Source organism: Macaca nemestrina, chromosome 5, assembly GCF_043159975.1.
Source record: "Macaca nemestrina isolate mMacNem1 chromosome 5, mMacNem.hap1, whole genome shotgun sequence".
Lineage (NCBI taxonomy): Eukaryota > Metazoa > Chordata > Mammalia > Primates > Cercopithecidae > Macaca > Macaca nemestrina.
The window spans coordinates 13,710,634-13,736,893 of NC_092129.1; the positions used below are offsets into that span (position 1 = coordinate 13,710,634).

The following is a 26,260-nucleotide window of genomic DNA, read 5'->3' on the forward strand; positions in this document are numbered from 1 at the left end:
TTATTATTTAACACTGGCCCCTAACAATATTTGGGAATGCTGGGAGTATCAACTCATCTGAATTAAATACTTACACAATAAAAATTTTAAGATACACATACATTGAAACTACAGTATGATTCCATGGATGGATTAGAAACAGTCTTTCAGCTTTTATTCTGAAACAAGAAGAGATACTGCCTGGAAAGCACTTAGCATAGTTCTTAAATCTAAGTGGGTCTTTTGTATTTTAAGTCAGACTGAGATGTTTCTAGTCAATCATGCGCATACAAGTTGCAATTTTACCTGGACACGAAATGTTGGAACATGCATCCCATGTCTAGAGAAATCTTTATAGCCATAACTAGTATCCTCAAAATGACGAGATACATCTCTTGCTGGTGTAACTTCATCATCATCTGGGGAAAAAGGCCATTGAAAGGTTTTTAAAAATGGGATGCTAGTTAAAATTGACTTTACCCAAAGCAAGTAAAAATGGCATAACCTTTTCTCTGTTATTGAGTAACCAATATCAACCAAAATAGTCTTACAATTATACAAAGTAGTTTACTTGCTAGTAAATAGAATAAAGGAGATTCTCTGTTATAAAATGAAAACTCATAGTCGAATTCTCTATGCCTTTTATTGCCTCTTTCATAGACCCTCTCTCTCTCCTCCCATTCCAATTTATATGTATTAGGTTCTACTTATTCAAAGTATGAACATACTTTTGGATAATTTTTAAGATAACTATAAAAATCAGCTATGCTTCAAAATTTAGCATTTATTTTTGTTAAATATTAATGACATATAATATGTAACATGATCAAAGAAAGAAATCCCATGAGTTAACATTTTTACAGTGCTGCCTGCACTGTGCCTAAGACTTTCTGAACTATCATCATGTTTAGAAGTTGATGAGATTATAGTTTCATGTAAGTGTAGCATTAGATGACAACTCTACATCTTTAGGCATGGAAACAAAAATTTTTCCTGGAAGAAAAACAAGCTAACGTCCAACCTCCATTTAAACAAATTTGATTGTTTCTTTGCTATTAAGAAGCTTGGTGCTCTTTCTCCCACTCTATTATTGTCAAAATACATCTGGAGACATTTTATAAGCTGTTTCTCCTTTAAATTACCTGGTTTATATATTATCTCCTGTAGCCTGCATATAGATAAAGGTTAAACATAGAGGATTTAGGTGGTTGTTGGTTATTTAATAAATATCTCCTTTTCACAAATGATACTTTTTGTTGTTGTTGTTTGTTTTTTTAGAGACGAGAGTCTTGCTAGGTTGCCCAAACTAGTCTGGAATGACTGGCTTCAAGGCGATCCTCCCACCTCAGCTTCTTGAGTGGCTGGTACTACAGGTACAAACTACCATGCCCCCCAAAAATCACAGAATTTTAATGCTGGAAGCAGTCTTGGGACTATTTCCTCATGTTAAAGAAGAGAAGCATGGGCAATATAGCAAGACTTCCATCTCTACAAAAAAATTTAAAAATTAACTAGGCGTGGTGGCATATGTTTGTAGTCCTAGCTACTCAGGAAGCTGAGGCAGGATGATCGCTTGAGCCTAGGAGCTACAGTCACGCCACTGCACTCCAGCCGGGCAACAAAGCAAGATGCTGTTTCTTAAAAAAAAAAAAATGAGAAAAAAGACGGCACTCATATGTTAAGTGACTTAGCCAAGTTCACAAAGGTTATTAGAAGTAATTTTAGTACCAGAATCCAAATTAAATGTCCTCCCTCTTAGTCTAGGCTGTTTTCACTTATGGCCTTTTCTTAGTTGCTTGCTTTAAAAATTATTTGTAAATAGGAATATCTATGCAATAGCCTCTCTAAAAGGAAGGACATATTTAGATTGATGCTTTAAAAGTCATTTAAATTCCCTAAATAAAAAGTTGAGTTTGCAATAATTATATTGACTATGTAACGGTTGTTCTTACCTGAAGAGAAGACAAACATGCTCTCTCTTTTTTCTATTTCAAAACGTGAAGCCATCTCTTCCTGACTTGCCTCTTCTTCATCTCGACATTCCTGTAACTGCCTCATCTTTTCCATGAGGGCTTCAACCTCAAAGAAAGAATCACTCACCTGAAGAAAAAATACAATTAATGTTACACGTGGCAGACACAGAATATATATGAATTATCTTTTAAGTCTGTCTCATAAGAATTTATATCTTTTATTTCTTTTTTTGAGACAGAGTCTTGTTCCATTGCCCAGGCTGGAGTGCAGTGGCAAGATCTCAGCTCACTGCAAGCTCCGCCTCCCGCGTTTACGCCATTCTCCTGCCTCAGCCTCCCGAGTAGCTGGGACTACAGGTGCCCACCGCCATGCCTGGCTAATTTTTTGTGTTTTTTAGTAGAGATGGGGTTTCACCGTGTTAGCCAGGATGGTCTCGATCTCCTGACCTTGTGATCTGCCCGTCTCAGCCTCCCGAAGTGCTGGGACTACAGGTGTGAGCCACCATGGCTGGCCAGAATTTATGTCTTAATAGAATATAGGGAAAATATTCTTTTTTTTTTTTTTTTTTTTTTGAGACGGAGTCTCACGCTGTTGCCCAGGCTGGAGTGCAGTGGCGCGATCTCGGCTCACTGCAAGCTCCGCCTCCTGGGTTCACGCCATTCTCCTGCCTCAGCCTCCTGAGTAGCTAGGACTACAGGCGCCCGCCACCGCGCCCGGCTAGTTTTTTGTATTTTTAGTAGAGACGGGGTTTCACTGTGGTCTCGATCTCCTGACCTTGTGATCCGCCCGCCTCGGCCTCCCAAAGTGCTGGGATTACAGGCTTGAGCCACCGCGCCCGGCCTATATTCTTATAATTTTAATGTACATTAATGAATAAAAAATTATTTTGGCCTATTAGGAATACAGACATGCAGATTTTAAAATATAAGAAAAACATGATTTTAAGAACACATTCTAATGCTTTTACAAGATTAGCAATAATGTCATTACTATTTATGCTGTTTTAAACACTAAACACTACTTGTCAATTTAAAACAACTGCATAAGTTAACTTCTACTTGCTTAATCTTTAAATAAATAAGATACACAAAGTATAAGTGACTTTGCATCAACTGTGTACACTGGGCATACATATTGTCAATGTGTCTATCATCTTTAATAATTAGCTCTATTTATACAATTTACCAATTAAACATGAAAGATGTCTTTACATGGCTGGAGTTGGCCACCTGACCTCTGCAAATGGATCTGGCAGCTGTCACTTGCTGGGATGACTAGAGCAGTGTCACACATAGAGTAATAGGTCTGACAAAGGACTGGCCAAGTTGTTTTGCACTAGTCAAACCAGTTATACTTCTATACCCTGCTGCATTCTTGCTACAAAAGCTAGATCAAATCTATACAATTTATATCTTTCTTATAAATTAAATGAATATATTAAGAAGTCCAGGTTGGGCTAGTGGCTCACGCCTGTAATCCCAGCATTTTGGGAGACCAAGGCAGGAGAATCGCTTGAGCCCAGGAGGAGTTCAAGGCTGCAGTGAGCTGTGATTGTGCCACTGTACTCCAGCCCGGACAACAGAGAGAGACTTTGTCTCAAAAAGAAAAAAAAAAAAAAAAAGTCTTAGTCTCAAATCTCAATGTATATATACAAAATTAATGTTTCCCCTTTTATGAATTGATTTTGCTAGGAATGTTTTTAAGACCTCTATCTCCCATTCTTCCTGGCTTCCACCCATTGATCCTTTAGGTAGCAGCTTACATTCTTCTAAACACTATCATTTACCCCACTATCAAATTAGATTCTAACACAACCCTCTCCTCTTTCCTTCAGAGGACCAATCATAATTTATAATTGTTATTTGCATGATATTGATTTAATGCTGGCTCCCTTCCCAGACCAAACCTTCATAAAGGTAGGAGATCTCTTTGGTTTACTTGTGTATATCCCAAGCCTAGCAGAGTACACTTGGTACATAGTAGATATTCAAGAAATACTTGTTGGAGAATGACTGTCAGGATAATTCTACATTAAGAGACAATCTATATCACTTGTGCTTTACATTTTCTTTTGATCCAAACAGTTATGCTGAAATGCCCAGTATTAAGCCCTTCCTCTAAGACTTTCATGATGGGAAGTGTTTCTGCGATGGTACTGAAGATTCTTCTGGTGCATGCATGCATTTTCCCCATAATTATTCCTGACACATGGTCAGTAACCAAATAAAAAATGAGCTGAAAAGGATTAGGTTTCATGATAGGATGACTCAAAGTTTAAAAAAGGTCTCCATCAACTCACATTATCTCTCACTAATTTATTTTGTTTACCCATTCTCCTCTTAAAGAGCCCAAATTGTAAGTATTCTTAGGAAAGATAATTCTTGATATTATATTGAAATAAGAGGGAAACGAAACAAAGTAGGTTTCTTTGTTCCTTGACTGATCTGCCAAAGTTGTTAGGATTAAAAAAATTATGGCATTTCATTTTAATATTAAAATGTTAAAACTGTGTAAGAATTTTTTTTTTCCCTTTATAAATTACCCAGTCTTGGGTATGTCTTTATTAGCAGCATGAGAACAGGATAATACACCAATACTTAGAAGCAACCAATGTGTCCTTCAGTAGCTACTGGAATAAAGAAACGTTGGTACATCCAGAAAATAAAAAATTATTCAGTGCGAAAAAGAAATTAGGTATCAAGCCATGAACAGACATGGAAGAAGTTTAAATGCATATTACTAAGTGAAAGAAGCCAATCTGAAAAGTCTACATACTGTATGATTCCAACTATATAACATTCTGGAAAAGGCAAAACTATGGAGACAGTAAAAAAAGGAGTAAGTAGTTGCCAGGGTTGGGAGGGATGGAAAATTCTTGTTTGTTTGTTACCATTTGTATCTGAAGAGCTGAGTCAGACACTGGATATGTACCTAAAAAACAAGCCATCTCAGCTCACTGTCAGGTGTCATCAGTGTGGGCCATAAACCTTCTAAAAGTATCCAACTTACCTGGGAATAGGAAGCTTATCTATTAGAGAAATAAAAATCATCTTCTTTCACTATTCATTCTTTTAATAGAAGAATAACTAGAAACAATCAAGTACTTTTTTCTTTAGCCTTGTACTAAATGATTGGTAGCAAGGACAAGAATCCATCTCCTAGCATTCTAGCAACTGAATACTCTCTCTTGGATCCTCTTCTGACTGCCAAGCTTTGACAAATAATCAGTGGCTATATGCAGGCCTATAACATGAATCTAGGCAGCTCAAAGGATGGTGAAACTGATGGTCTTTGGCAGAGTCAGGACAGTGCTATGATCAACCTTGGGAAAATTATTCTTTCTTGTGCTAATTTCACCATATGTAAATGCTACCTCTTATTTAGCACCTCACAAATGCTCAGTGCTGTACTTGGCATTTTACTTCTTTAGAGACGTTTCATTTAAACCTCACAATAACTTTGTGTTTTACTTTTATTTAGATATGAAATAACTGAGATTCAGTAATTTGCCCGAAGTCAAATATGTAAGTTAAAGGCAATTCAACCTGTCAAATCTATTTCAAAGGGATAATATAACTCAGAAAATGCATGCAAAGCATTCAGATGGCTGTGATACTGCTTCTAAAATTTATTTTTGAAGCATAAAATAAACACCTGCTTTTTTTTGCTACAGCAAAAGAATGCAGGAGGGGATTCTGATTCATCATATATAGGAATTAAAATTTGCTTATAGAAAACTGAACTTGCTCTGTTTCAAAGGAGTAACAAAACTGAGAATATATAAAAGCTAGGAAGATAAGGAATAGAGGGGAAAGCATTTTAACACATTTACATTCACCTGATATCACCTTCTATATTGGTGCAAAGTTAAACATGAAAAAGAATTTTAAAGAGAGAAATTTCTAGATCAAAGTTGATTAAATCTTCTGAAAGATAAAAAATTACAAAGCCAGACTGTTTATTTTGTGCAAAAGAGAAGAATGTGATTGGCACAAAAAGTCTTCACCACTAGGCCACACTATTTTCAGCCTTCCCTCATGTCACTGTAGTAGCCAGTCAATATTATTTGGCCCTGATGGGACACATGCTGTTGGCTCCTGATCCTAAAATTATCTAAGTGTAAACTCCTAGAGGGTCTTAGAGTTTTGTACATCACTTTTGTATAATTTTGTATATCACCTAGACCAGTGATGAGCATGAGGCAGTCAATAAAACCTTACTGAATGAATCGATATAGGGGCCCAATATCACCACAGTCTTAACAGGGTGGGTTTTTCTAAGAAGCCAACTGAAGAAATAATATAACAGCAATTATTGTGATTAGTTTTATGACAATCTCATGACAAATAATACTTACAGAAACATTTTCTGCTGAGTTGACCGGCATCTCATCCACACTGTGATTGCCATTTGTAATGTCACAGATGCAGTAGTTGCTAACAGAAGGAGGTCTGAATGTGTGGCCACCATCACAATGAATTTCTGGACTGATTCCACAGCCAAATGTGAACGAGGCAAGAGAATGATAGTGTGTGAGTAAAACTACTGCATGTACCAATTCCGCAAGGGACCAGCTGTGCTCTTCAGCTTTTAAAAGTCCCTTAGGGGGGAAAAAAAAATATATTTTTGTAGTGGGGTGTGGTAAAAGTATACAGTTCATTTCAGTATTTAATTTATTGAAAACATGAGTCACCATACAAAGTCTACTATAAAATTATCATTTGAAACGTAGAACCCAGAATTTGCTAGTTTTTATAAATATGCATTCACAAATACAACTTAACATAATCTGTTAAGACATTCACTATTATTTTGATTTTCTGAAATATTGACTTAAAATATAAGAGAATGCATTTTGCTTAAAAGTGGTCGCTGTATTTCAGATGCTGGATTATGAATGAATTACTGTGTTGTTAGTTCAAAATCTCAAAGCAAATGTAATAAATTTGTGTTTATAAGTAGAAGCTGCTGTTTGAAATGCCTGTGCTTTATTATAAGGCCTCCTCAAGGAATTTTTAAGATAGTGGCTTGAACAACTTGATTAAATACTCCTAAATCATCAAAAAGTTATACATAAATTCTATAATTCTTCTATTCAATTCTGTCACTTCTGCTTCATTATCTGTTTTGTAATCTTGTATAATTTTTCCTTACTTGACAATATATAATAGGCATTGTATTAATATATTCAAATCTTTATCTTCTTGATAATATCTTTAATTATCTAATAGTATCCATTCTATAAAATAGATAAGACCAAAAGATGCATCTTTAAGAATTTATAGTGCATGGTAGACAATTTTAGAGAACATCAATCTACTTTTACTCTATTACCTCTATTAATAAATAGAACCAGAACAAACTAGTTTAACATGACATTTAAAACATAACATAAAGATGCGTAACAATGAGATGCCACTTCACACTTATCAGAATGGCTGAAATCCAAAACACTGACACCAATGCTGGCAAAGATGTGGGCCAACAGGAATGCTGCTTCACTGGTGGTGGGAATGCAAACTGATACCACTTTGGAAGACAGTTTCACGGTTTCTTACAAAGGTAAACGTACGCTTACCATATTACCCACAAATTGCACTCCTAGTTATTTACCCAAATGAGGTGAAAACTTTTGTCGACCAAAAAAAAAAAAAAACCTATACATGAATGTTTATAGCAGCTTTATCTGTAATTGCCCAAAACTGGCAGCAACCAAGATATCCTTCAATAGGTGAATGGATAAACAAACTATGGTATAACCATACAATAGAGAATTATCCAGTGATAAAAAGAAATGAACTGTCAAGTCATGAAAAAGCATGAAGAAGCCTTAAATGGATGTTACTAGATGAAAGAAGCCAGTCTGAAAAGCTACATACTTTTATATGATTCCAACTGTATGGCATTCTGGAAAAGGCAAAACTATATAGAAACAATAAAAAGATGAGTGGTTGCAGGGGTTTAGGGGAAGGGGAAAGGGATGAACAGGTGGAACCCAGGGCATTTTTAGGGTACTAACTATTCCATATGATACTGTAATGGATGCGTGACATTATTTGTTGAAATGCACCATTGTATGGTGTAGAACCATACAATGCAAAGACTGAACCGTAATGTGAACTATAGAGTTACTAGTAATATATCAATTACAGCAAATGTACTACAGAAATGCTATAACAGAAGAAAATGTGCACCTGTGGGAAGAGCCTCAGGGGGTAGAAAATAGGAACTCTCTGTACTTTCTGCTCAATTTTTCTGTAATCCTAAAACTGCTCTAAAAAAGTATGAAATGACTCCCAAGATAGATTACCCCACTGCTTACCTCAATATGTTCTTTGGTAATAAGCCAAGGTCTATGGGCTAACACTTTGTTAAGTTCTCCTAAATTCTGTAGTTTTTGAGGAGCATTCTCTAAACCATTGAGCCACTTGGGGTCCCCACCAACATGAAGGAAATCATTTACATGCAGGTTCACTAAGTAGGAACACTGATGTCTTGCCGCAGCCTTCAGAGAAAACAAAAAGATTATTCTAATTATAAATATTAAAACCTTGAACTAACTATTTTTTATTTCCAACATGCAAAAGAGCTAATTAAGTTTATTAGTATGTTTTCAAATTTTCCATAAACTACAGAAATGCAGTTTTTATATAAATATTTTAAAAATTCAAATACAGTAAGAACCTTATAAATATTCCAAGAACAAAATATCGGATTAAAGTATTTGAACTTTAGACATTTTATCTATATACTTTCAGAACTTCCGATTAAGAAGAAACTTCAATTAAGGTGCCAATCATAAAATAATGGAATATTATTTACAAATTGAACAGGAAGCACCACTTATGCCAATGTGAACTATTTATAATGATGAAACAACTTTTGTTCTACTTATTTAATGAAGAATGGTTCTCAGCAATGAGAAAAAGAACAAGTATAAATACTTGTTTCTTTTTGTTATAATTGAGAGTATACTTATTTAAAAATAGGAAAAACAGAGACTATGTAACAGGAATCATATTATACATCATAATCTAAGTATTTATCCCTGTGTTTAAAGCACTAACTGTCTCTTAAAGAGATTAATAAAAATAGCAAAAAGAATTTTTCACTGAATGTTTACAAACCATTATTCCAATGTAGTGCCGATAATGTAGGGGTAACGGCCCATCCATTTGCAGTAGATAGTGTTGAGTTTTTAAGAAACTTTCTAAATATTGTGGGTGGAAAACCATCACTAATGTAATGTTATCCAAACGGCCCAAAGCAGCAAAAGAATCTGCAAATAAAGCATGCATCTGTGCGTCTTCACTCCCCACTTGGAGGATCTGTAATGAGAGAAAAACCATGGTTACTGAAATTGTAAATTGGTGTTAAGGGAAGAAAATATACATGGGCTGTACGCTAAGTATCATTTAGAAGCAGATTAAATTTGGCTTAAGAAAGAAGGGTTACAGATTTAAACTCAACTGGTTGAAAGATACAGAAGAATAAACAGTTACATATTATATAGTAGGGGATAAACAACAAAGGCTGAACATTAAAGGCCATCTAGATAGGCTGCTTGCAGAGTTGGCCAGAATCCAGATAAAGAAGCAGATTTAGATTATCAAACTTGCAGAGCTTGCAAACACTAAAGCCTTTCTTTACAAAACTGCCTACTCTCGCTCAATTTAAGGAGAACTAAAATTAACTAATAGCATACAATCCTTACAAAAATAAAGCATAGATGCTTTTACACATATATAGAATTAAAGATCCAATCTAGCATTGATATCAGCCTGTGGAGATGGTCAAGACTAAGTAACTCAGGTTATAGGCACACCTAAACAACATCTAAATATAAGCAGATGGAGTATCATTGGTCAAAAACCAATCTTGGCTTTACTTGATTAAATATGGGTGTTAAAAAGACACCATGAAATACTAGAAATCAACACAAGTACAACAGCTTTTTATTCCCACACATTCACTGCCAAAGCATGATTAACTGCAACCAACTCTGACTAAAACATGTTGTTGACCAACAGTTCTTCAGATGCCAAGATGTGGGTCATGAAAGCTCTTCCTTAAAAGCATACAGTTCACTATGTACTTTCACAAACAACATACCTCCTTTTCTGGGATGAATCTGCTTGGTCCCTGTCCTAGTGGTCGAGGAATTCTAATGCCAAGTTCCTAGAAAAGAAAATTACACCATCTCAGGCCTTTGGCAGTAAACAAAATGAACTGAGGCTAAAGGAATGGGAGGGAAAAACCACCAGTTGAACAGAGACAGGCTTGTTTTGGTGGTTTGTTTTCATGGCTGTATATACATACCAACTCTTCTGTTAGCATTGCATAGCTAACAACAGCTTATAATACAACTCTGACTAAAAACAATAAAACCTGTTTCACTAAAACCAGAGTTTTGCATAAAGTACTTGGCAGAAAGTCTAGAACAGAAAGTTCAGCACATAGCAGCCAACCAACCCTGTGGATCATCAGTGATACAAAATAAGACCAGTGTGTTTGTACATCTAAAACTCAACCAACCCAAATATCAATCCCTGTGTGTCGTCAGAAAATGAAAAAGCAGTACTTCCACCTAGGTGTCTTAAACTAGAAGTGTAACTATTATTACATCTAAAACAACACCTCACAGAATGTAAATTTACGAAAAATAAAAACTATATTCACAAGAGACAGCATTACAGGGCATGTTTTCTCTGTAGTTAAATAATTTTAGAGAAACTCATTTTGTTTGTAAGTTTGCCTTAAGTTTTTTTTTATTTATAGGATGTCATCAACCTTGCCCATATTATATTTTAGAGAAGCTCAAATAATTGAGAAATAGTTTTCTGACATTTGACACAGTGACTCTAGAACCCTGTACCTTATGTGATGGTATAGTATGGTTAACAAGAACTGAAAATCTGTTAGGGTTTCCTTTCCCTCCCTCACCCTCCCCATATAGTGTGCTTACAGAAACAAAACCAAAATAATATATTTCAACTTTCTGTTGTTGTTTTGAGGTATGTCCTATCTAGTGTCATTTAAAAATTTTTTTAGAATTTATACAATTAAAGATTAACCCCTTCACTCATATATATTATATATATATAATTAAATACTCATATAATTCTACTCTCTCCTTACTGCTTTTAAAAGTTCTTCATGATATAAACCAGGTATCTGCCTTTTAAAGAAAAAAGTGGGGATGGGTGGATTCACAGAGAGAAGGACATGTGGCAGCAATCCAAGAAATCTAGTCCCAGCAAATGAAAATCTTTAAAGCAGAATAGACTTTTAAAAAGTAAGCAGGAAGGACAAAAGTGAAGATAATCTTTATTAGGAGAAATCAAGATTCAAAGTAGTCTATATTTGCCAACAGAATTCATAAAATAATATTTAAATAAAATAATCTTATGCTGGAGGTTGGTGATTTCTCCTTGGTTATTCCATCCTTACACTGAAGATAGTAATGCTTTAACATTATACCCTTCATTAGAGGAGGCACTTAATTCACTGGTCTGGCCACGTATTTGTTTCAATTTTAATATTCTGTAATAAATGCCAGAGGACATCCCTGTTATTCAATATATAATTTTGGTACCAATAGCAGCCATTTATATACAATGATGACTCTTAGCTTTTCTAACTGCTGAATTTCTGATCCAATTACATACATTTGAAACAACAACTGTTGGATAAAACTAAGGCTAAAATTAACGTTTATCCCCTCTAATTTCTTTAATCTTGAAAAGTGTCTTTAATAAACAAAATGTATTTTAGGAAAATGCCTGTTTCAAGGGTTTATTACTGTTTTATAACTAAGAGACTTGGGACTTTAGTATACGAAAAGGTGTCATTTCAAATGGGGAAAAATGAATTATTCAACAAATGATCTTGGGACAACTGGATAGCCATTCAGAAAAAAAGTGAAGCTGGAACACTAGAACATGCTTTACCCCACAATAAATCAGAGTTAAATATAAGAAAAAAATGAAAGAAAGCAAAAAAACATTATGTACTAGAAGAAAACACTCATGGAGTGCAGCAGGCCTAAGAATGCCACAAAAGCCAAAAGTCATAAAATATAAGATTGATAAATTTAATGACATAAAAATAAAGACTTTCACATGGGAAAAATAAATATATACAAAGTCAAAAGTAAACAGAAAGCTAGGAATTATATTTGTCACTCAAATAACAAAGGGCTAAATTTTAAAGAAAGACTACTATAAATCAATAAGAAAATCCCCAACAATCTTTTTTTTTTTTTTTTTTTGAGACGGAGTCTCGCTCTGTCGCCCAGGATGGAGTGCAGTGGCGTGATCTCGGCTCACTGCAGCCTCCACCTCCTGGGTTCAAGCGATTCTCCCATCTCCCCAGTAGCTAGGACCACAGGCATGTGCCACCACACACGGCTAATTTTTTGTGTTTTTAGTAGAGATGAAGTTTCACCATGTTAGCCAGGATGGTCTTGATCTCCCGACCTCGTGATCTGCCCGCCTCGACCTCCCAAAGTGCTGGGATTACAGGTGTGAGCCACCACGCCCGACCAACAATCTTATTTTAAAAATGAGCAAACAACATGGACAGTTCAAGGAAAAGAAAATAAAATGCTTGACACTCAAAGATAAAACAACTGCAAGTTAACTCTGCTGAGATACCATCTTCCTCCAAAAAGATTGCTTAAGATCAAAAAGTTCGATCACAGGCTGTATTGGAGAGACGGCAGAGAAACAGTCATTAATTGTTTGTATACTGCTGATGAGAGTGTTTTGAAGTATGAGAAAAAAGAGTATAGAGTATATATTACTACAACCTCTCGGAAGGGCAATTTGCAATAGTGATCAAAATTAAAAAGTCCCATAGCCTTTGAATCAACAATTCCATCCTAAGTGTGTTAACCTATAGATGTGCTCACATTTGTGAAATGCCATATGTAAAAGGATAATCACTGCAACACTGTTTCTAATAGTACGAGGCTGAAAACAATCTCAGTGTTCATCAATAGAAGGCTGTTTCAATAAAGTTCAGCATGACCATAATAGAGTGGCATGCAGTCTTTAGAAAAGAATGAAGCACTTCTACATGAGTTGACTTCAAAAGCTCTTCAAGTTATATTATGATAATGGGGGAGGGGAGGAGAAGCAAAGTGCATAATATGTAAAATGTTATCTGTAAGCAGGAAAAAAACCCTCACCGATTCAATTTCTAGGCCTTTATCTTACAAATACATTAGCAGCATGAAAGGTAGTCATCTTTTTAAAAATGTGACCAGATTGACAGCACATAGGTTTAGAAACAAAGAGGTATACAAATTATATTATTCTGGTTTTATTTCTCTACCAAATATATAGTTTATATGCCAAATTATTATAAAACCACAGGTTTACAATTCCAAGAAGGTGGCTATGAATGCTTGAGAAACAGAGTATTTCCTATATTTATGGCAAGGATTCTATGTAATTCTTGTCTTTATAAGTCCATCCTATTGCTAAATTTAGTGAGCATATTGATAACACTGTCTCCCTTCTTCCTTAGCCTCCAAATTGAAGAGTCCTAATCTGTAAAATAGGGATGATGACAAAATAATAATACCATCAATCCCAACTACATCATATTATAAACTATAGAATGTTTTACAAATTATACAAAAGTGAGTCTTTTATGATAGATTCTAGTCTTATTTTAGGTATAAGGTCTAACAGATTTGGCTGTTTAATTTCTCAGAAGTAGCACAGGAAAAGAGGGTAAAGTGGGGTTTCTAGACTGTGGCTGGTACCCTAACACTAGTCAATGATATCTGAGAACCAAACTGCCTTTAAGTTTTCTGCTTATTTCTTGAATAACATTGAAAAAACAACTAGGGCTCATAATAATGAATAGCAATAGCAGCAGCAGCAGCTAGCACAAAGTATTTATGAGCTGAGCACTGTTTTAAATTATATTACCTGTAAACAAAGACCATGTGTCTATGATACTAAAGTTTAGAAAGAGTATTTGGTGTTCTACAATATTCATGAAAAAGTCGAGTCTTAGATTAATCCTTACCTTAATCTATGAAGCAGGTACTATTATTATCTCCATTTAGCATAACTAACTGATGAAAGTCCTGAGCTTTTTTTTTTTTAACTTTAAAAAAATTTTTTTAAATTATACTTTAAGTTCTAGGGTACATGTGCACAAAGTGCAGGTTTGTTACATATGTATACATGTGCCATGTTGGTGTGCTGCATCCATTAATTTGTCATTTACATTAGGCATATCTCCTAATGCTATCCCTCCCCCCTCCCCCTACCCCACGACAGGCCCCGGTGTGTGATGTTCCCCACCCTGTGTCCAAGGAAAGCCCTGAGATTTGAACCCAAATATTCTGGCTTAGTCAGTACTAGTGAGTGGTGGAGATGGGGGCTGAATCCATGACATCTGGTTCTAGAGTTGGTATCTTTCATTATTACTCTTTTGAGCCTCTTTAAGACTTCTTGATACCCTGGAGATTCTTATAGATACCGCTGTTATTATACAGTAGTATTCTTGGTTTATAAAAAGTTTCCATTTTCTAGAAAACTCACTTTTGAAACACTTCTTGGTCACATGTTAAATTGGTTACAACTCTTTTCTAGTAGATGCTGATCAAAAAAGGCACTGCAGGTGTTCGATGGGGTCATCATAAGCCAAACTAAATACATTTCATAACTTCCTATTTAGGTTAATTCAATTATTCCTTCATCTGTAGCTGTAAGAAACTTAACTACAGACTTTGAACAAATTTTGGCCAATCCAGATTCTAGGAGGCAGAGCTGCCACCAACAAATGGCCTTGTTGAAAAGCAGATGTAAATACTAATCACAGCACTAACCTCACAGGCTCCATGTGAAGGTGTGGCTGGAAAACTAACATGAGAACTAAGAGACTTTTCCCCTCAACAACCTAATAACCATCTTTGAAAGAGACAACAACAGTTTCCACCATCACAATATTACTTCTGATATGTCGCCTCAGTGTATAATGCAAAACACTAATTTTCAGAGTGAAAATTCTTAGTGAATGTTGACAGTAGTACCACAGAAAGACTATGTATTTATTGTATCATTGTACGAATCAATGTCTGTGTACTGAAAAGAACTGTTCCAGTCAGATGTTTCAAATTTGTGAGATACATTTATGCATCTATACCAATATCCTTAAGTGAAATAACAAATGACAAGTGCAAAATGAAAGCATTGTTGGCTTACAGTAATTACCCACCTGCAAAATTAGTTGAGAAGTAAAAATACACAAATAATTTGAATCATTTTGTTTTCCTCACTACACTATCACTGTTGTGATTATCACAACATTCACAGTAATTTTATTTTTTAAATTCAAAACCAGCATGTGTTTTTTGAAAAACATTTCAACAAGGTAAAGATATGTTATATAAAAAGTGAAAGTTCCCATCCCACTCTCCCTTCTCTGAGAGATTGCCTATAGCTGGGTGCTGGGCTTTTGACATTCAAAAATGTTAAATAGAAATTGAGAGATCTAGAAGTGTTGGAAAGAAATATGCCCACTATAGCAAAGTGTACTAATAATTGTTAATATTGTCATTAATACTAATAGGTAATTCAGAAATACTGAAAGTCCAGGTACTTTTTTTTTTTTTTTTTTTTTGCCTTCTATGAACTGTATTTTAGAAAAAAACTTACTTTAAGTTACTGCATTTGTAATACTTAGGCCATATTTGTGCCCTACAGTTTGCTCAGGAGTTCCCTTTCGGGAAAGTGTTTAATTTAAAAGCATTATGGAAGCTAGCTATTTGAAAGAATTGTGTTATTCTTTTTGTAAAGTGAATAGTTTTCCTACAAAGCATTCCTTCTTAATTTATCTTCCCACATGTTGGGATGTGTTAAAAATGAAATACAACTATACAAAGTTTCCTGGTTTCCTGAACACAGTCCCATAAGTGCTGTAACAATATGCAAGCCAAAATCTATTTCTTTATCTTTTAGTTTACACGGCTATCTTTAGAAATTCCAGATCTGGGCAAGAACCAGGACTCTGCACACAAACATCAGCAGAAATAACAGATCTATTCAAGCAAGATGATTGGGGCTCACTTCTACTCAAAAAGAGAAAAGATCTATTATGACCCGCAAACAGAAACTGTAAATGTTAATTCAACACTTTCATACTGTTTTCACTTTTGGTAAAATTTCCAAAGCAATATTGTAAGAGACTTTCAAAGATTGTTTTATCATCTGTAAACAAGGAACATGTAATATGTCCATAAATGTTAAAATCTCGAAAAAATATTTGGTGCTTTACAACCTTCATGACAAAGTGTCTTCATTTAAGTTTCTATGAATATACATAGTATACTGATATTAGACTCCATTAAAGAAATTACGAAACCACGTCATTTTAGTGGGCAAAGCTGCAGAGAGAAGAATTCACATTTAGATTTCTTGAACTAAGGCAATACTCTCACAGCATCTGATTTCAATTCAAATTTAAGGTTCGAGTTTTACCTAAGGTTACATTAGTAACTTTCAAATGGCTTCCTATTTGCAACCACTTAGAAAAAACACAAAATGTTACAATTAAGTACCTCTTTCTGAAGGCCAATTCAGAAAAGGGATGGCTTAATACGCAAGAGTATACCCTGTGCATAACGTCATAGAGCTTGCAGGACACACTTATTCCAGGCAACATCAGCTCTTCCCTGAGTCAAATGTGTTTTTTTTCTGTGTGTGTGTGTGTGTTAAGTAGGAGGCAAAGGGGGTGAAGGTGGCTAAATAATCTGTTTTGACAAGACATCGAGGGGCCATATCCACAGGCTGTCTCACCCTCAGACTGAGGTCTGTTGGGTTTCTGACTTGTGGAGACTTGTCCAGACGACATTATTATTTACGTTTTGGAGACTTTCATTTACATGACCGGGGTCGCAGTCTCTCCCAGCTTAGCATCTTCTTGCCCAGGGACGACTCACGGTGCGCCGGTCTCCCACCCACCGCAGGCAACCCCTTCCCCGAAGGGCGCGGGAGGGCCGGGACGCTGCTCCCCGGGCGCCCGCCCGCCCTACCTGGGGAGCGTTTTCGGATGCTGACCGGCAGCGACTGTGAGGAGGTGACGTGACCTCCGTGTTGCACAGGGCAGTTCGGCCGGGTGCTCACCCGCCCAGGTACCCAGCCGCCCGCTCAGCCCCTCGCCCAGGTACCTCGTCGTGGTCGCGGCCCCCGCCGCACTGCTTGCAGCCCAGCAGCTCCGAGACCGCCAGCGGGGCCGTGTACGCCTCGTTCGCGGCGGTGGCCAGGCGCATGTCGGCGCGGGGACGGCTGCGGACGCACGGAGGCGGCGAGCGCTGGGAAGCCGGCCGCGGTTCTGGGCTGCAGCGCCTCAGTCAGCACGGACGGCGGGGGGCGGGGCGGCGCCGACAAACAAGCCGCGCGGCCCCGCCCCGCGCCCGTCACTTCACCACCCTGGCGGCCACGCAAGCCAATGCGGGCCCACGACTCCGCAAAGCCCCGCCCCCCGGCGCGGAGGTGAGGAGCTGGCAGTCTGAGGCGACGGGGTGAAAATCACCTCGGGGGCCCAGGTCCCCCACCAACTGCTAATTCTCAGGTACGGAATGGGCTCTGGAAGGCAGCGACGTGAGCGTGCACTGTCAGGAAGGTGCAGCACGAGTCTTCGGGCTTCAGGGACAGGGGAATCTGCCCGCTACACCCCCGCTCGGCCATTTACCTAGAGTCAAACAGCAGCCAACTTCGAGACTGACCCTGACAGCACCAGGAGTAATGAAGTTCTCTGTAAATTCGACAAACTATTGAAATTTCCCTTCTTCCTTTCCCATTATGTCCAAACGACGCTAAATGGGCGGCAGAATGCAGCAACATGTATGGGACCTTGGCTTATAATCAATGCAAAATTCATTTTGGTAAGCTACGTAAAAGCTATAAATATCACTCCCCTACAGAGATAATAAACCTTGGCAGCCTATCTTTGAATTGTCTTTTTCCTCTCAAGTATATTCGAAGCCTTTAAAATTTCTAGTATTCCTTCATAAGTGCCCTCCCTGGGTTATAAAGACAGAATTTCAATCTCTGAAATCGGATGAGGAACTTGGGAAAATACAGGTTACAAAGGAGAAAAACAACATTGTTGGGCCCAGAATCCAGATCCCCACAGTCCTATGTCAGTACTATTTCTTTACATAACTCTATTCTCTCCCTTTAAAATAAATAAATTCCTAAATTAGATCTCTTTTTGCATGTTTATGCTGTTTTCAAAGCTTAAGTGCTCAGGTTAAAAAACAAAAAAAGTTGGAACATTCTGACAAGGAAACAAGTGGAATTCATAGCAGTAGTGTTGGCCACAGAACAGGACTCATAAATGAAAATAAGTTTCAGTCTTAGAAGTGACGCTACAGTGTCTCAGTGAAGACTAAGTTACTCTTTTAGCTCTTCAACTATCATGTTTAAAGTGGCATGTCAAAATGGTTACTTTTTATTTATCTCCTAATAAGACAAATGATACATGTTCTCTATACTGCTTTTAAAATATAGCTAAAGCACCCAAAATATTTTTTACCGATCAAAAGAAGCAATGTTGAGTTAATGTCGATATAGAAGAAAAGGCTACAGAGGCTTCCAAACTCTCATCCACTGAGCACAGCCACAAAAATAAACAGTATGATCAAATGCCCACTCAGCTGTAAGCAAATACAAAAACAAAACCAACCCAGTACATCATCCAATTTGCAGCAATATGACATACGCTGAGAAATAAATGGGTTGTAAATGAATGACTTGGAAACATAAACGCACTTGATGTATGGGATTGTGAGCTACAAAAGCTAGTTAGGTAGAAGTATGTGAAAAATGATGACTCTGGTTCTAGAAGAATTGAGGTATGATTTTATTTCTGAAGGAATCACAGTTTTAGTTGTCTAGTAGGGCATAATCTTAGTTATGACATTTGTAAAATGAGGAATGCTTATCTTTCCATTTTCTAATGAGAGGCAAGGGAAAAGCATGCATTCAGGTAAATCAAAAGTGGCTTAAAATAAGTAAATGCAAGTGAAAACTGCAAACTGCATACATACAGTAGTCTGATACTTAGTGCTTGATAAATATTTATTGAAGAAATATTTCAGATATACTGAAATTGTATAGGAAGCTCCAATTAGGATTCCTTTTTCCCCCAGATAGTTTCAAATTATTTGTTGAAACTAAAAAGAAAAAAATAATTTTAATTTAATATTCTAATTTAGTGGTTTATGGAGAACCTTCAAGCCATTAAACGTCAGGATTCCTTTATGGTCTCTATAAAGACTGACCTAAATTCCTCAAAGAGTACTAATTTCTTGCTCTCTGCTGTAGAGCACCAGAGTGAATTAGTCACTCTATTCTCCAACATAAAAAGGTTGCCTCCAAATAAATTTACAGTAACCAAGAGTTCCAACAAATGCATTTTTAAAATTTTTTTTCAAGACAGAGTCTCGCTCTGTCAGCCAGGATGAGTGCAGTGGCATTATCCTGGTTCACGTTCCCTGCAGCCTTGACTTCCAGGGCTCAAGTGATCCTCCCACTTGCCTCCTGAGTAGCTGGCACTACAGACAGAGGCCACCACACCCGGCTACTTTTTAAATTTTTGGTAGAGATAGGGTCTCATTATGTTGTCCAGGCTGGTCTCAAATTCCTGGACTCAAGCAATTTTCCTGCTTTTGCCTCCCAAAGTGCTGGGATTACAGGTGTGAGCCACCATACCCAGTCCAACAAATATATTAATTAACCAGCAACTATCATTGTGCAGATTTAACTTTTGAAACGTTTTGTTTTAAACCACTCAATAAAAAGTATTTTCTAAGGATTTCGAAGGTAGGCCAGATGTCCTGAAGGTGCTTCTCCTCTCAACCTCTAGGGCTGAGCACATACAGGAATGCAATAAACATCTGCTGAAAAGATGAACATCCTGAACACAGAACAGTGATTACAAAGGGCTGTGTTTTTGATATTTACCACAGGTTGTCAGTATAGGCCAGAGCTACCTTACAAAGTCTGCTATTTAAACACTTCATTTTGATATTTCTTTTAGGAAGAATCTTGACATTTAATCCAAGAAGTAATAGTAATTCTGAAATATTTCCTTTCTTTTAAAAAGATTTTGGTCAACTTACTGCACTGTATCAAAGTGAGGTTCATGGCCTCTACATCTGTCCTTAGCAGTAATGCACTCAACCTTATTTTTCTCAAGAGCAAGCTGATAATCTGTGTAAAAGCAGAGTAGTGTAAAATGACTTGATTTTAACAGAGAACTATGAAACATTAGGGAGTCTGCACTTGGAATGGTGGTTCAAGATAGGCTTCCTGAAGGAAAAAGATAACCTGAGCTACAGCTGAAGAGTATTAGTAGGGAGCCCTTGGAAAGAAAATTTGGGGGAGAGTTTGGGAGAATAGACACAAAGTTCTAAGTAAAAGATCTAGCATATGCAGAGGCCCAGAAAAAGGAGAGAGTGATCCATTAGGGAAGCAGAATACAGGAAGCTCAATGGGTCTGGAAAAGAGGGTAAGGAGAGTTAACAGAAGGAGTTTAGGTAAAAGATAAACAGTAGGCCGGGCGTGGTGGCCTACGCCTGTAATTCCAGCACTTTGGGAGGCCAAGGCGGGCCTCCCTTGATCACAAGGTCAGGAGATCGAAACTATCCTGGCCAACATGATGAAACCCCGTCTCTACTAAAAATACAAAAAAATTAGCTGGGCGTGGTGGCGTGCTCCTGTAGTCCCAGCTACTCGGGAGGCTGGGGCAGGAGAATTGCTTGAACCTGGGAGGCAGAGGTTGTGATGAGCCAAGATTGCACCATTGCACTCCAGCCTGGCAACAGGAAAGGAAAAAAAAAAAAAAAAAAAAAGATAAACACTAACGAGAGATTGTTAAGCTTCATTAAAGAATACGGATTTCATTCTTAAGGGTACTGTGGAGTTACTAAAAGTTCTAAACTGTAGAGTGACATCAGATTTGCATGTCAGCTAAGGTTTAGAAAAATATATTGGAAGGGGCAAAACTGGGGGCAAGGAGATGAGTGAGTTAGAAAGGCTGCTGAGGCAATCTTGGCAAGGCAAGAGGGCAGTCTTCGGAACAATGGGAAGGGAGAGAAGTGTAGAAGATGACAGTGGATTTTGTCTCTCCAGTATGGTAGTAAGTTCCTTGAGGGAGGCAATCATGCCTCAAACTCTTGTTTTTGAAATTTAGGAGATAAATCTCAAATCATCTGCTTTCCCGATCAAGTGGCTTCCCTGAACTCATTAGGTCTTTAGAAACTATAATCAATTCATGACAAGGAATAGATATATTTTAGTAGAAAAAGCAGTAATTAGGCTAAAAGGCATAATCATACTTTTCTGGACCACATGTTAAACCCTGTACTATAGATTTGCACATCTCCTCATTGGAATCAGAATTATACTTAATGCAGTAATTGGTTAGAAAACATAGAGTGATGGTTTTAGCCATTAAACCAAAGAACTCCTTTAAGAGTGGGAGTGGGAGTTGTTAGATTTATGTGGTTTAAGCATTCTTGAAAAATCCCCTATTGTCATTTAAAACGTTTCATTTAGAACAAATGCTGGTTTATAAGACTACTTCTGCTTACTAATTTTGTCTAGATTTTTCTCCTCCAGCTCATATCTTCCTGTTTTTATCTACATAGCTTGTCTGCTAAGCACTTTTTCCCTTTTCAACATCATGTTTTGGGTACATTAAGATCCTTTTAGCACTGAACTTTAAACTGATCCTCTTATTTGCTCTATACTTTTTTTTTTTTCAGTTCTTCAATTTTTAGAATTATATCACTTTAAAGGAGCAAGAATGTTGACAAGTCTTTGGTATTTTCCTCTCATTTAGGGTTTCTTCTTTTAGAAATGCACAGTGTTTTAACTTTCTACATAGCTATTTAGAAATATGAGGCATCACCAATATTTGTAAATAGTTATTATTCCAAGAAGTGTCAGTGCTTTTAAGTTAAAAAGTTGCTTTTACCCCTAAAGAAACAATGTGTTAAATAATGGTCAGGTGTTCTAGGCTGGTAATAATAAGACCACTAATTTGTTAACTCCTGTGTATCAGACACTTAACCCTTTACATGTATAAAGCAGATGTAATTATTTTTATTTTACAAATTTGTGACATAGAAACTAAAAGTATGGGCAACTTGACCAGTTACAAAACTTGTAAAATTCAGCCTGGAATTGGAACTCAGGTCTGTCAGAATCCAAAGCAGCAGTCACTATATGAGGTTGCTGCTTTACTGAATATATATTTAAAATTTTGATAACTGTGTATTCACCTAAGTTCTTGATTCTGGAGGCAAGAAAAGAGGGTAGGAGGAAAGAAAAATTTATCTCCCTTACTTTTACTCAGGGTGAGTTTTTTTTCTTTTTTCTTTTTTTTTTAAAGAAATCATGGAATGGGTGATCTTGGGTTTTGAGAGCTTCTATCCTCCATATTTCTCTCTGTCACTCCTCTCTGTCTCTTTCTGGGCCTTTGGTGGCCTCGTGCTACCCAAAGCCTCTTCACTACATATCTCATCTGAATCTACCCAACCTCCTACATGTTCCTCACATGACCCCCATTTCTCAAAAAGTGGTAGGTTTTAGGAAGAAAGCAGGCTTCTCAAACTAATCACACTAATTTTGTAAGTTACTGGTATCTCCCATTTATTTATTTAGTTTGTCTCAATAGGATGTAAGCTCCATAAAATCAGAATGTTTGTCTTTTTTGTTTACTGCTGTATTTCCAATGTCCTGGTGCCCTGCACACTAGGAGACCCTCAAATTTTTGAGGAGACCCTCAAAAATTATGTATCGAATGAATGAACTTTGAGGAGATGTTTCCATTAAAACAATTATTTAAGCTTAATTGAAAGCCTAATAATGAATTTCAAGTTCACTCTTCAGGTAAACATTTTTGAGGCTTAGGGGCCACAAAACCTGCCTGTTTATAGGCAGGCAGGCTGGCTCTGTGAGGGAATCAGCTTTTACTGGGTTCGGCTCTGCTAAGCACTGTCTTTCAGAATCTCTCCACTTCTCCTTGGAACTCACAGATATCTCCTTGGAACTCCTTGGGATTACAGGTGTGAGTCACCGTGCCTGGCCCAAATATATGCATTTCTTAAATCATATGATATCCAAGCTCCTTTGATTTTTCTTTGATATTTCTGTGACTGCTCTCCTGCACTACCAGGTAAGCAGCTATACAGGGTCTGACAGAGGCATCTATGGATCACTTGTTAAGTCAGGCATGTACTTACAAGTCAGACACTTCCTGTGTCTGACAAGATACCATTGTTTGACAAGATTATGGAACATTTTGTAACCAAGTTTGGCTTTAAATAATCCTTAGGTCTATCCAAGGTGAAGTGATAGAAAATAAAGTGTCTGTTGAAATATAAAAATTAAGTGGCAGAATTCATGCAGACATATTACAATGTTTAGAGGCTACTTTTCAGCATCATCACTGAGTTAAGTAAGAAGGAATGGGTTTAATTTAGAATACTATGAGGTCTATGAAAAAGGTGAATGTGAGGGGGAAATGGACAGTTAGGACTTTAAGCTATATGTTACTAGGTGCTACTGAAGGTTTTAAAGAAGGAGAAGGAAATATACCATCTCAAAAAAAGGCAACAAAAGATACTAAATATATGCAAGTAGAAAATATTTCTCAGACTGAATATACTCTGCGTCGTATAATTTTGCTAACAGTTTCTGAGGGGCTGGATTTCATCTGTACCTAAACAATGTGAACACATGAAATGATCATAGTGCTTCTATTTGTGGGCACAGGCCAAGAACTGGTTTAGTATGTAACCTGTAATTTTAAATACAAGGAATTAGCCAGGCATAATACTAAAAATTATCCATTCAAAATAGATTAAAACCAAACCTAATATATTTAACTTATCCTGAACCCACAGACTTGATGGAACTGAACTAATCCCATTTAACCATAGGATTTTTACCCGTGGTCAAAATGTTTGGGCTAAATGCATATTAATGAGTCATTAGCTTAATCATGACTGAATTTTAAATGCTTTGTTTATACTAAAGATAATTTTTATTCAAAGAAACAAATGACAATATTCTAAAGTTTTAAAATCCAGTTGTTTTTTGTTTATAACAGCTATCCTGCCTTCCCTATCCATGCCTCCCTACCCTATGATTTTTACTACCAAATGGTGAATAGAATTCTGCAATGTGTGCTTTTCTTGCACAGTGTGAATAACTCCTACTCAGTTCCTTTTTGATGATCTTTAGTTGTAGGTCCTATAATCCTTTAAGCCACCTTCTTTTTCTGCCTCCTTCGGAGGTCTCTTGCTTTCCAAGAGGGTATCAAGTTGTAGATTCTTAACCTGAGCACAAGTACAAGGCCACATCTGGAGACTACTAGGAGGTTGTTATGTATTTTAAAAATAAAATGCTGTTCACTGAACTTTCCTGTCTGTTCTTCTGCTCTCCCAAATTCTCACTCTGTGGGCCATTTTCCCCTTTACCCAAAGGGCATAGATACATTTAGGGGAATAGTTCATCAAATAAAAATGTTTATATTTGCTTATCCATTCTAGCTTTCTGTTTTGCTAAAACATACTCTCAAAAAATAAAAGATACAATACCACTTAAAAATGTATGTTTTTTACAGGAATTCAGATTTGAATGGAATTCAAGATCATTTTGCTTATAGTAATAGAGAATATGATCTTCTTAATTTTTGCGTTTTTATTTTCTGGCAAATAACTCAGAAATACTAAAATAGTATTTTTTTCAGATGATACAAATTGGAGAACATAACATTCTTAATTTGTTATGAGTCTAATTTTTAAAATATATGTTCGTATAAGTTTACATTGGTAAAATAATACTATTACTTTACCAATTAACAGAAAACTTGATACTATGTAACCATTTAGCATTCATTCATTATTTGTAAATATTTACTAAATGTCAAAGATATGCATTTCTTTTTTCTTTTTTTTTAAATTTTTGTTTTATTTATTTATTTTTTTGAGATGGAGTCTAGCTTTGTCGCCCAGGCTGGAGTGCAGTGGCACGATCTTGGTTCACTGCAAGATCCGCCTCCTGGGTTCACACCATTCCTGCCTCAGCCTCCTGAGCAGCTGGGACTACAGGCGCTTGCCACCACACCTCACTAATTTTTTGTACTTTTAGTAGAGATGGGGTTTCACCGTGTTAGCCAGGATGGTCTCAATCTCCTGACCTCGTGATCTGCCCGCCTTGGCCTCCCAAAGTGCTGGGATTACAGGTGTGAGCCACTGTGCCCGGCCCAAATATATGCATTTCTTAAATCATATGAACAAGCAGAAATCTCTTAATTTGAGATTGGGATTTAAGGTTAGACTTAACCACTTACATAAATCATACAGATTAGTAGATAGCTTGGGATTCTGTTAGGAAGCATTAAATGGAGGGTCATCTAGTTTATTATCTTTGCAAAGAAAAAAAAAAGCCTGAAAACCTCTCTAGTTGTAATCCCTTTAAATTTAAAATGAAGGGCAACTGAACTTAATGATCTCTCAAACTTTATTTCAACTCTAAAGTTCTAATCTTTTAATATAATTCCTGGCTAGGCACAGTGGCTCAATGCCTGTAATCTCAGCACTTTGGGAGGCTGAGGTGGGAGGATCATTTGAGGCCAGGAGTTTGAGACTAGCCTGGGCAACATAGCGAGAACCCTGTCTCTTTCTATAGAAAAAAATAAGAAGAAGAAATAGCAAAAATATAATTCCTGATTTTATACAGTTCCATGCTTCCAGCTAACTAGAACCTGGCCCCTTCCTGCTCTGGACTTTCTTGTATATTACCAGTTTTCAAATTATATTTCTTAAAATCCATTCCTTACACATACTTTAGAGATATTATAAAATATTAGATTTGAACTTTCTTTTTCAAAGTAACCTACAAATGTATATCAACATTAAATTCATTGGAAGACTGCCACAACAATTTGTTGCCACTAGTAATTCAGTTATTAAATAATTTCTCTCCCACCATCTGTGTGAGCACATTTGAACATTCTCATACATGTATAAATGTGTCAGTGATTAGGAGGGGTATAGTTTATGTGTTCCAGTCTTTTAAAATACTCATGCCTGTCTACATCAGCTCAAGTAAAACTACAGTAGTGAGTGAACTGCTACAGCAAGTGGATATTTGGCTTTAAAGATGCCAGGAGAAGCTCAGGCACATTTGCTTGGTACATGCTCCTGAAAGGGTGTAACTGTCAATTTTGTAAGGTCGAAGGAATAGATTGCACATCCCATCATGAT

The 26,260-nt window shown here is 36.8% G+C and overlaps 2 protein-coding genes across 7 annotated transcripts in view; one reads left to right on the forward strand and one right to left on the reverse strand.

Annotated features, from left to right (window-relative positions):
- Positions 1–16,196, forward strand: part of LOC105492044 (armadillo repeat containing 2) — a 161,954-nt gene extending 145,758 nt beyond the window's left edge. The window contains exon 18 of the mRNA XM_011758886.3: positions 15,936–16,196. Coding sequence (XP_011757188.2) covers positions 15,936–16,075 — 140 coding nt within the window. The 3' untranslated portion in view covers positions 16,076–16,196. The remainder of the gene's footprint in view (positions 1–15,935) is intronic.
- Positions 1–26,260, reverse strand: part of LOC105492043 (sestrin 1) — a 107,679-nt gene that overhangs the window by 5,756 nt on the left and 75,663 nt on the right. For 4 of the 6 annotated variants that reach the window (XM_071096271.1, XM_011758881.3, XM_071096274.1 and 1 more), the window contains 6 exons: positions 10,066–10,131; positions 9,081–9,281; positions 8,276–8,458; positions 6,311–6,553; positions 1,932–2,079; positions 286–398 (listed from right to left, as the gene is read on the reverse strand). In XM_071096271.1, the coding sequence (XP_070952372.1) occupies positions 286–398; positions 1,932–2,079; positions 6,311–6,553; positions 8,276–8,458; positions 9,081–9,281; positions 10,066–10,131 (954 nt within the window). Of the gene's footprint in view, positions 1–285; positions 399–1,931; positions 2,080–6,310; positions 6,554–8,275; positions 8,459–9,080; positions 9,282–10,065; positions 10,132–16,772; positions 16,797–17,143; positions 17,339–26,260 lie in introns of those variants that run through there. The other 2 variants (XM_011758882.2, XM_071096273.1) reach the window with 2 other exon arrangements.